The sequence below is a fragment of the Dysidea avara genome, chromosome 3 (genome assembly GCF_963678975.1).
Source record: "Dysidea avara chromosome 3, odDysAvar1.4, whole genome shotgun sequence".
Taxonomy (NCBI): Eukaryota; Metazoa; Porifera; class Demospongiae; order Dictyoceratida; family Dysideidae; genus Dysidea; species Dysidea avara.
Genome location: NC_089274.1, coordinates 25,703,134 through 25,715,175, shown reverse-complemented (window position 1 = coordinate 25,715,175; position 12,042 = coordinate 25,703,134). Strand labels below are relative to the sequence as shown.

General features: G+C 37.9%; 1 protein-coding gene across 1 annotated transcript; it reads right to left on the bottom strand.

Moving 5' to 3' along the window:
* Positions 1-9,549: 9,549 nt before the first annotated feature.
* Positions 9,550-11,046, bottom strand: LOC136248437 (uncharacterized). Its single transcript, XM_066040219.1, has 3 exons — positions 10,862-11,046; positions 10,638-10,810; positions 9,550-10,586 (listed from the first exon to the last, which is right to left on the bottom strand). The coding sequence occupies exons 1-3, from the start codon at positions 11,044-11,046 to the stop codon at positions 9,550-9,552; spliced, it is 1,395 nt and encodes a 464-aa protein (XP_065896291.1).
* Positions 11,047-12,042: the final 996 nt, after the last annotated feature.

The window sequence follows — 12,042 nt, the reverse complement described above, 5'->3', positions numbered from 1 at the left end:
GTCATTGCTACTGAAATGTGTGCATTGACTTTGTTATGTGGACTGCAGGTGTGTAGTTTGATTATGCGTGGTGTAGTTAATGTTGTAAAACAATCATTTTAATTACGTATGAGAAACATGTACATTTGTATACTGAGTTAATTATTACATGCATGGGTGATTTTGGTAGAAAAGATAATGTAATTCTTGTAAGGCCACAATTGGTCTCATTTCGTGGAGAAGCCAGTGCAATCAGTGGCTGCAGTCTAGTATATGTGGTTTACTTTTGAAGTCAAATTTCAAGGGGTCTAGATGCTACACAACCTTCAGGATCTAATATGAGCTTATTAACTTAAATTGATGCTAAAAGCACCAAAACATGTGTTCATGGTGGGCAATATCAATCTTTGTTGTGTATCTTAAGCTTTTAAGTAAACAGGGCTACAGCATTTAGGGGTGCAGGGTTTCTATAATTTTGATCAAGCTGCACGTATGTATTATTCCTCTTTTTTTAATGATACAAACAAAACTTGGCTACTGTATATATGTCCCTATACTACTTGTATAATGTTAAGTGAGTGCACATCGTTTACGAGAGTTCTTTATCAACATAAATATAAAATACACCATCCTTTAAATTCCAAAAAAAATATTCCAGAGTATGAATGTATCAGATCAGAAATTCCCTACCATATCATGGTTACAATTTTAACACACAACTCCATTCCCACATTACACAATAATTCCATTCCCATGCATTAAGTGATTGTAAAGAGAGGGCATTGTCCTCTTCTGGTGAAATATAAAAATAAAATATCTTTGAGGTCCTGTGCAATGCATATTACCTTTTCAGAATAGTCTTTCAAAAGTATCATATAATTGGTTTAGTACATAAAAGGTGTAAAATTTGTGGCAGGGTGTTTGGTACAATTGGGAGACATAGCTAAGCTCACATACTGGCTATAAAATAATTTTTGGATGTTTTATTGAGTAGTTGACTGTTCTATTAGAGTATTTCATTTTTAAAAACTTCAAGTTTACTCAATAGTATAATTAGAGTCTGATCACCTCTCAGTGATTCTTAGATTATAGCCCTTTCCCTTTCTCTTTCTACCTTTTCATTGTCTATGCTTAACATGCAATTACACCTGTAGCTTCTAGTAGCATCTTTTAGCTAGCACATAGTAATAATTCGGTGGTGTGGGAGTGCTTCAGCACTCCAACCTCTTAATCCACCCTTGATCAGAGCACTTTTGGTTGGTCCCAGAGCCTGAATATGCAAATTTTACTATAGTACTGGTTAATTGTGTAAATAAATCACCCAGAAGTGAAATGATAGTAGTAGAAATTTCATGAAATGTTTTTGGCTCAACTCTCACATCAACCTATTACTGATCATAAACTATAATGAAATGCTATACTTTATACCAAGTTTAGTTGCAATTTTATGATGTATAGTTATATAGCTATCCCTGTATCCAGGGACTTTTAATTAGCATGTAATTATCATGCAATGACGATGTTAACATCTGTCTAGTTATCATGCAATAAGTGTTTGCATCTTTAAAATACTTTATGTATTATATAGCACTAAAGAATTTAGATGATACAGTAACATACTTTTATGGGCACTAGCATATACAGTGTCAAAAGAAGTGTTTCTAGAAACCCTATGCAGAAATTCTAGAAGGTTAAGAGTCCTCTACATAATGCACTGGCTATATAGCACATACCATATTATACAGCACTTTACAGTGATTCATTCATAGTTCGTGCTGAGTACTAAGTCATGTGGTTGCTAAATAGTTATGATATTGCAGCTTTAATGTGTGTACCTGAATCAGAATTGCATGTATGCATTTGCAGTCAGTTGATTTCAATAAAATAGGAAACACATGAAGAAGTATATATTACTATTTGTTTTACTGACTTATAGAGCTCTATATGCCATAATATTATTGTTTCCGTTATTGACAAAAAAAAAGTTTATAAATTCCTACCATTGCCACCAACCTCTGTTGCAATTGAGTATGAACAATTCATTCATTTCTGTAAGTAATGCACATGCATTTGTATGTAATACAGCATACGTATGTTTGTGATGATGTAATCATTTGTGACCCTTTGTAGTTTACATGCAGTCATACTTCACAATCACTGCTATTTGTAATATAAATGTTTGCTGGAGAACGAGAGAGGTTGTGATGGCTTGGGTTAGTCTGCTCTTCATTGTTACTGCCAGTAAGGTAACATCACTTCACTGTTCTGATCAACAACTACCAGCTAGTGGTGATGATGACCTCCAACAAGTCACTACCCTACAATACTGCCTGGTTGATGACTGTACCATCATGATGATTGAAACTGGAGAGAAACTGGACATTGTCTACACTACTGATATTCTCATTGTTACTATCCCAACAGATGGCCACACTTCTATGGTGATTGCTAAACTAGAAGATGAGCAGCCTTGTTACACTGAGGTGGTGGATGATAATGTACCTCGATCAATTGCGACTACCATGCTGATAATGATAGTGAGTGGCTACATTGTTACAGTGCACTTGTTATTCAAAGAGCTGCGCACTACAATGGGGAAGCTACTGATGATGTACAGTTCTTCTATAGTACTAGTTTGTGTTGTCATTATTGTTATATTACTAACACACTACAGGATCAAGGTAAACTCACTAGCAATCTGTCAGATTATTACCACCACTGCTGTCATCACAGTTGTGCTTATTGACAGCTTTGCCACCTGCATACTTACTCATTACGCCTATGTCATGTATCGCTGCTATAACCTTCAACCAAAGCTGTCCGCAAAAAGATCCAAGTTTTTATTCCGATGTTACATTTCTTATGCAATTGGCTCAGTGGTACTACTTGTGACCATCACAATGATTTATTATGCAATAACTGGCAATAACAAATACCTTCTACAAACAGATGGCCATTGTAATGGGTTTAACAGGACATCTTACATTGGTGAAGTTTACACTGTTCTCAGTAAATCTTGTCAGATTGTGATGTTTGTGGCATACCTCTTTTACTATTACAAGCTAAGTAACAGGTTTCGTACCACTGCAATCACCAACAGAGACTATAGTAAAAAGCTTTCAGTCATTGCAATAGCGATGGGAGCAACTATTGACATCTCTCGATTCCTCTGGTTAATAGCTGAACTTAGTAATTCAGACCACTCAAAAGCATTGAAGTCCCTCACTGGAGCCCTTATACTAATACAGCAATGTGTAATTATGATTACCTTCACTTTTACAAACAAAATGTCACAACTCTGCAGGGAACGCTTTTCAAGAGCGAACTAAAGCAATTTAAATGTAGCAGTGTAATTTCATATCTTTATGCAAATACAGAGTTGTACTAATTGTATGCATGTGCACAGATAAGATATTTTTACATTATTCATGATAATGTTTGTGGCATTATAGCATAAACTATGCATTACACAGTTATTTCTTGTGTGCTTTGAGCTGTTGTAAGCATTCAGTAGCAAATTTGATTGCATTGATGGTGTACACTACGGAATATTATAAACATCCTAGCAGCAGGTCAAGGCTATAAACTTTATAGCAGTTGCTATTTGTATGGCAGTCACATAATACAGCATATAAAAATCACCTAGAAATAGCAACCTTGTCAAATGAAATAATGTTGGTCACATACCTAATTAGCAAGTTATAAATTATTTTGTAATGTACAGACATCATATACACAAGTATTAAAGTATATGATTAAATAGTTATATTATTTATTGATTGTTCAAAGTTTTTTGAACTGTCTGATTTAATCACAGCAATTTCATATATAGCTGGCTTTTTGCTATGGGAAAAAAGGAGTTATTGAAAGGTTTAGTTCTTAATTGTAAATGAATAAATTTATTCTGGCCATGAGTAGAGTGTGGGGCAGAGCATCAAAAAGTCTACATATCATTAACAATTTTAAAGAACACAATTAAAGAGGATTGATTTCTGTATATAGTTGGAGAGATGGCCAGTCGGGTTGGCTTCTGCTCTTCTTTGGACCATTTCAACTGATTCTGTGTACGTGGAGACCAAATGACAGAAAAATATTAAATTCGGTGGACACATGTTAGGATTTTAAATCTTACAAACAATGATACAGGTTCCTTCTAACTAAATACTATATTGTATTTGTTAATGTACAACATGATAAATTATATAGTCAGTAAAAATAAACCGTTACAATTCTATTAGTTTCTAAATTACTAGAAGTGACAACCTCCTCTGGCAGACTGTTCCATAAAATGATGGTTGAAGGGAAAAATAGATCATGGAAAGCATTTATTCTGCATTATTATTATTTATTATTAGCACTTTACAGTGACCAGCACTGAAGGTCTGACAGCAACATGTGCATGGTTGGTAATGCATGTGTGTCACTGTCTAGTTTAAGTGAGTGGCCCCAAGTATAATAATTATTGTCAAATACAAAGTTGTCCAGTATCTTATACATCATTACAACTTTAGCTTTAGCTCTTTGCTGTTTTAGAGTTGGCCATCCTAGTTGTTCTATCATTTTGAGTATCTTAAAAAAATCATTCAATCTTGCAGCTCTTCTTTTCCAGTAGATGGAGACCATACAGGTGAGGAATATTCAAGAATAGATCTTACCATCATCTTGTAGCACATTTCTTTGACTGATATTGGGCATGAACTCACATTTCATTGGAGGATACCTCTGATTGAGGAGAGGTGTTGGTTTACAGTTATATATCACCTAGATAAGTAACATGAGGAACACACTGGATGCTGAGTTGACTTCGACAGTAATTCTGGAGATATGATCAGAACCAGTGGCAATTCTAGACCTGACCTACAGGAGGGGCCAAGTAGGGCACAGCATGACTATTGTTGCATGGCTGTAATATACAGTAGAATTTCAGAAGGGTCTGGGGGTGAAACCCCCAATTTGAAGGCTTGAAAACAGCCTAAAATTTATGCTAAAACATGAAAAATGCTAAAATAGCAATGCCAATCTATATATATTATACTGTAACTTCTCTCCAAGATTTATATTCCCCCCCACTTAGAATTGCCTATGATCAGATCATGTCAAGTTATAAGATATGTATGGTTATATTTGGCTGACTTAACTGTTTGAATTGTATAACTGCATTATATTAGCGATCCTCAGGTGCTCACATTTAGCAAGGTTAAATGGTATTTGCTACCACTAAGAATAACAGAGATATCATGACTGTAGCTGTAAACTGTAATCGTGATATATAATTAGTTGCTGCTGTTTTATCATTGCATGTTAACTATAATGAGCCTTTATTGACTGGTTATTGGTATACTCTGCGAATTCCCTAACAACAATGCTATCAATTGCAACATGATACTGGCCCACAACCATTCTCCAGCAGTATAGCTACCATTGCATGATCCAGATTACTGCATGCCATATGGATGTCTGACAGGCATTAACGTAACTGGTTCACAGTAGCTACTACTGTATTGTGTAGTGTCTCTTACAGGTGGCCATTTAGGAGTTGCTGGGTATTTTACTAGGTTATAGAGTAGCCAGATGTGCCTTATCTATTAATAGAACCATATATATAGTGCTGACCTATTAATAGGCCATATAGTGCTGGCCCATCTTGTCCCACTCTTGTCATCACACTAGCAGAAATGCAGATGTTGCAGGAAAAGTCTCTATATAACCTTAAACTCTGCTTCAAAATAATTGTATTGTGTTATTGAAAATGATAGCTTCAAACACTTCTCGTACACATAGCTAGCTCTGCATGTTTCACCTGTTAAGAGTTTGGGTACAAACTCTGTTACATCGCAGTATAAATTATACAGTGTTGTATTTGTGACACAACCATTCAGAGTGACAACAATTTCCATATCATGTTTGCTGCTGCTGTTTTTCTTGATACCAGCAGTAAAATTTGGGGAGCTAGTTTATGCTACCATGCATTAACAGCACCTACTTACCTAAGGGCGAAAACAGTGAAGCATAGCTATCTTGATTTCTTCATTTTTGTCCTGATCAAATTTTGAAAGCTCTAATCAAGTAAGTATGGTTGCATATAATAATATTATGGTAGAAAATATAATTGATTACTGAGGACAATTTTTTAATTTACATAATTATCTATTCCATTATTTACTTCTTGTACATTTGTAGTACCCTCACAAACAAGTTGCACAACTTGCTGTGAAACTGTCAGGTGAAGATGATTGTGCCATGATAGATCCTATTCCAAATTTATGCTTGGCCTGAGCAGATTCCAGTAGTAGTGACATATATAATATATGGTAATAATGGTATACAATTCTTATATTTTCAGGCTGTTAATCTGCTAGTGAACTTTCTCATGTTTTTCAGTTAGCATTTTTATAGCCTTGCAAAACTGGCATATATACTATGACATTTTTGTCTTTCTCGTATTGAATATTCCATACTGTGAGAAAACTTCAAATTCATGAATAGGTCTTTTTGTTATTGTTTGCACTATAGCATGATCATTGACCAGCTATAAATAGTGGCATTCACCCAAGTTGTAAGGTGAAGACCAAAAAAAAAAAAAAAAAAAAAAAAGGTCGCAACCTGCTGGCAATGACAATAACTACCCATCACCAACCATATCTCCTTATCTATAAGCTTACTACACTGCTCCTCTGAAGAATACTGTGACTGCTCTATTAGAGTATATCGATCTTTTAAACAGGTATTCAGGGGGCCCCTTTCAGGCTGAGGCCCGGGGCAAAATGCCCCAGTTGCCCCCCCTGTGGGCGGCCCTGGGGATATGACAAGTTACTTTAATAGTTATTGTCCCAAATATAGAGGAATTTGACAAAAGAATTGAGACACTTTCTGTGTTGTAACTGACGTCTGTCTTTTCAGCATCAAAACACAGGCCCATGTGATTGATAGCAGCTATACTATAGTCTACTTTAAATGATTTGAGGCAGTGGGGTGAAGAGTGATCTGGGTGGGGACAAGAAACAATTAATAGGCCACCAGTGTAAAGCTCTCTCCTATATGTTTTGTATGCATATGTTATACTGTGACACATCACTGTGCCACACCACTGATGTACTGCCACGTACATTATTGTAGTATTGTATGTAGCCGATACATTATTGGCAACACCAAAGATGGAAATTGTTAAGCTACGTAGCAAGCCGGGTGAAGGATGAGACACATGCAACATGTAACCCCACAATTGTTTTTTTTACATTGTAGGTGTGAGATGTCTTGTAGCTGAATTCTTTGCAGGGTGATTTGTTTGCAGCTGAACTCTCTACATGGTGGTTTCTTTGTAGCTGAACTCTCTACAAGGTAACTTCTTCTAACTGATGTCTCTATACAGGGTCACTAGTTTGTAGCTGAACTCTCTACATGGTGGTTTCTTTGTAACTGAACTCTCTACAAGGTGACTTCTTCTAGCTGATCTTTCTACAGGGTGATTTGTTTGTATCTGAACTCCCTACAAGGAAACTTCTTCTAACTGATCTCTGTACGGAGTGAATTGTTAATTGTAGCTGAACTCTCTACAAGGAAACTTCTTCTAGCTGATCTCTCTACAGGGTGATTTGCTTGTAGCTGAACTCTCTACAGGTTATTTTTTTGCAGCTGAACTCTCTACATGATGGATTCTTTGTAGCTGAACTCTCTACAAGGTGACTTCTTCTAGTTGATCTCTCTACAGGATGAATTGTTTGTAGCTGAACTATCTACAAGGTAACTTCTTCTAGCCGATTTCTCTACAGGGAAATTAGTTTGTAGCTGAACTCTCTATACAGGTGATTTGTTTGCAGCTGAACTGTTTACATGATGATTTCTTTGTAGCTGCATGAACTCTCTACAAGGTAACTTCTTCTAGCTGATCTCTCTATAGGGCAATTTGTTTGTAGCTGAACTCTCTACATGGTGGTTTCTTTGTAGCTGAACTTTCTACAAGGTGACTAATTCTAACTGAACTATCTCTTTCCGTAGTTGAACTCCCTATAAGGTAACTTCTTCTAGCTGAACTCTCTACAGGGTGAATTTTTTGTAGCTGAACTCTCTACAGGATGATTTGTTTGTAGCTGATCTCTATACAGGTCACTTGTTTCTAGCTGATCTCTTAAATTCTCTTCAGGGTGACTGCTCTATTAGGATGACTGCTCTATTAGAGTATCTCGATCTTGCACTTGCTACACCAAGTTGGATTTCGTGTTATCACTCCGTGGCTTTAAGTCTGATTCTTCTACACCATTGAAGAACCTTTCTAAGATGATTACTCCATCTGTACAGCGATTTTCAAAGCATTACCCCAAGCGGTTCATCTGGTAGGTGTGGCAAGTAGTCATTTCAGGCTGCAGCACAAGTTGCTGTCAGACCTTCAGTGCTGGTCACTGCATGTAAAGCAGTAATAATGATAATAATAATAATAATCTTTTATTAGCTAATCTTGATTGCATAATTGTTACACACTGTTGGTTTTTTCATTGTATCTTCCTGGTTTTTAGCTCGATTTCTTTCAAACCACAAAAAGTTTGAGGTTCAATAGTTAACCTATTCACTCACCGATTTTCAGCTTCTTCCCATAAGCAGTTTACCCTGTAGGCGTGACAACATATTGGTGTTATTTTTCGTGAATAATCGCTCATAACTCTTTACCTATTTATCGTATTCCAGCCAAAGTTGGTATTAAGATGCGCCTTTATACCCCCCTTCTGTGTTCCAAATTTCAAGGAAATTGGATCAGGCGTTCGCGTTTTATAGCAGTTTTTGTAAGTGTGCAAAAAGAGGAAGAAAAATAAGACGAAGAAAAAAACGAAGAGACTAAGCCAATTTTTGAAGTCGCATATCTCGGGAACGCTTGAAGCGATTTCGCTCAAATTTGGTATGTGGAGTACTGAAGTTGGCGGGCGTGTACACAGAAAAAATCGTCTTGTTTCATCAAGGCAGCACAGAGCTACTGAGGTGAGAAAATTGTGTTTTCGTTCTTCCTGTCAGTACACTCACGGGCTTGCTCACGGGTGTTGCGCGCCGGCTTCTTGGGCCGCATGACACACTATACCGTGTGTTGATATACATTGAAAGTAGTTCCTATTTGTTGAAAATCGTGCTTACTTTAAGTATCATGTAGACTAGTATAGCATTAATAAATAAACTAGTTTCCATTTGGTTCTACTTGGGGTACTTAGAGATAATGAGTTACTCTCTAGGATTCCTATGTATATAATTGCATGAAAATAACAAGGAGAAAACATCCTGACCACCTGGTAGACTCCTGTAAGTGTTCGAACGTAAATCGGATGGCTGCAGGTTCGAGGCTATACCTAGGTCCAGTCATGGATTTTTACTCCAACTTTACAAACACACCTTATGTAGCTAAAGTCTTTGAGCAGGCTGTAGGACCAGATGTCCTACAGACTTTCAGCACTTGTACTGTAAAGCATTAATAATAAAAAAAAAATACTCATAAAATTTATTATTGTATTTTAATTCTCTGAATTCATACAAGTGCCTAATGGAATGTGCATGTAGCTCACATGATCAACCACTTCTTCAATGGCATCTAAATTAAAAGTCTGTTATCTGTTGTGTCCACTGCTCTGCTGTATCCTCTGTGTCTGTTGTGTCCACTGTTCTGCTAGTATCCTCTGTGTTTGTTGTGTCCACTGTTCTGCTGTATCCTCTGTGTCTGTTGTGTCCACTGTTCTGCTGTATCCTCTTTGTCTGTTGTGTCCAATGTTCTGCTGCTGTATCCTCTGTGTCTGTTGTGTCCACTGTTCTGCTGTATTCTCTGTGTCTGTTGTGTCCAATGTTCTGCTGCTGTATCCTCTGTGTCTGTTGTGTCCACTGTTCTGCTGTATTCTCTGTGTCTGTTGTGTTCAGTGTCCTGCTGCTGTATCCTCTGTGTCTGTTGTGTCCACTGTTCTGCTGCTGTATCCTATATGTGTCTGTTGTGTCCACTGTTCTGCTGTATTCTCTGTGTCTGTTGTGTCCAATGTTCTGCTGCTGTATCCTCTGTGTCTGTTGTGTCCACTGTTCTGCTGTATTCTCTGTGTCTGTTGTGTCCAATGTTCTGCTGCTGTATCCTCTGTGTCTGTTGTGTCCACTGTTCTGCTGCTGTATCCTATATGTGTCTGTTGTGTCCACTGTTCTGCTGTATTCTCTGTGTCTGTTGTGTCCAATGTTCTGCTGCTGTATCCTCTGTGTTTGTTGTGTCCACTGTTCTGCTGTATCCTCTGTGTCTGTTGTGTCCACTGTTCTGCTGTATTCTCTGTGTCTGTTGTGTCCAATGTTCTGCTGCTGTATCCTCTGTGTCTGTTGTGTCCACTGTTCTGCTGTATTCTCTGTGTCTGTTGTGTTCAGTGTTCTGCTGCTGTGTCTGTTGTGTCCACTGTTCTGCTGCTGTATCCTCTGTGTCTGTTGTGTCCACTGTTCTGCTGGTATCCTATATGTGTCTGTTGTGTCTACTGTTCTGCTGGTATTCTCTGTGTCTGTTGTGTTCAGTGTTCTGCTGCTGTATCCTTTGTGTCTGTTGTGTCCACTGTTCTGCTGGTATCCTATATGTGTCTGTTGTGTCCACTGTTCTGCTGCTGTATCCTCTGTGTCTGTTGTGTCCACTGTTCTGCTGGTATCCTATATGTGTCTGTTGTGTCTACTGTTCTGCTGGTATTCTCTGTGTCTGTTGTGTTCAGTGTTCTGCTGCTGTATCCTTTGTGTCTGTTGTGTCCACTGTTCTGCTGGTATCCTATATGTGTCTGTTGTGTCTACTGTTCTGCTGGTATTCTCTGTGTCTGTTGTGTCCACTGTTCTGCTGCTGTATCCTCTGTGTCTGTTGTGTCCACTGTTCTGCTGGTATCCTATATGTGTCTGTTGTGTCTACTGTTCTGCTGGTATTCTCTGTGTCTGTTGTGTCCACTGTTCTGCTGCTGTATCCTTTGTGTCCGTTGTGTCCACTGTTCTGCTGCTGTATCCTATATGTGTCTGTTGTGTCCACTGTTCTGCTGGTATTCTCTGTGTCTGTTGTGTCCAGAGTTCTGCTGGTATCCTCTGTGTCTGTTGTATCATCTAGTGTTACTCTGTATCTGTTGTGTCCACCATATCTGGTGTGTCCAGTGTATCTTTTGTATCTACTGTGCTTTAGTGTCTTTAGTGTCCTGTGTATCTGATGTGTTCAGTGTGTAGGGATGCGGCAATTATGCCAGCATAATTTCAGGCATAATAGGTATGTGTGGGAATCAGGAATCATGCTAGCATTTTGAGGTGATTATACCATAGGAAAATCTGCAGATTACACAATTCTGTTAAAAAAGATCAAGATACTCTAATTACTAATAGAGCATTCTTCAACATTTCAGTTACATGTTTCAGACTCCCTGTATTCACAGGCTTTAGCCTTCTCGCAGGTCCCTAGTAGGATAGCATTTAATAAAAAGCAGTCACAGAATATTATTTACTCTAATAAAGCAGTCGCATTGAAATAAAATACTCTAATACAGCAACCAGCTAAAGAATTCAAGACTATTTGAAGCTTAAACATCAATGAAAATGGCCTGATACAACAATAAACTGGCATAATTAGCCAATAATGGTGGCATTATTTTGAGAATAATGGGAAATTCTCAAAAGCATAATAGGTGATTTTTTGAGCACTGCTCAAAAGCATAATGCTCAATTTTTGGAGCATAATAGCCTCATGCCTATCAGTGTGTTCAGTCTGCCAACATAGACATGGCAGACACAGGAATGCAGCAGACACAATCAACACATGTAGAGGACACGACAGACATGCTGGACACACCCCAAACACACAAATGTAACATATGCAGTGGACACAGTAGATACTGGACACAATGCATGGACACAGTAGATGCAGAGTACCAGAAGACATAACAGATACAGAGGATACAGCAGAACACTGGATACAAGATATAGAGGATACAGCAGAACAGTGGAAACTGACAACAGACAAAGAGGATACAGCAGAACAGTGGACACAACAGACACAGAGGATACAGCAGAATGGTGGACACAAGCCAACAGACACAGAGGATGTGGACACAA

Coding starts and splice junctions, on each gene's coding strand:
- LOC136248437 (XM_066040219.1), bottom strand. CDS start 11,046: ATGATACAACAGACACAGAGGATACCAGCAGAACTCTGGACACAACAG. Junction 10,811..10,861: donor CAGAGAATACCAGCAGAACA/GTAGACACAACA, acceptor TGGACACAACAG/ACACAGAGGATACAGCAGCA. Junction 10,587..10,637: donor CAGAGAATACCAGCAGAACA/GTAGACACAACA, acceptor TGGACACAACAG/ACACAGAGGATACAGCAGCA.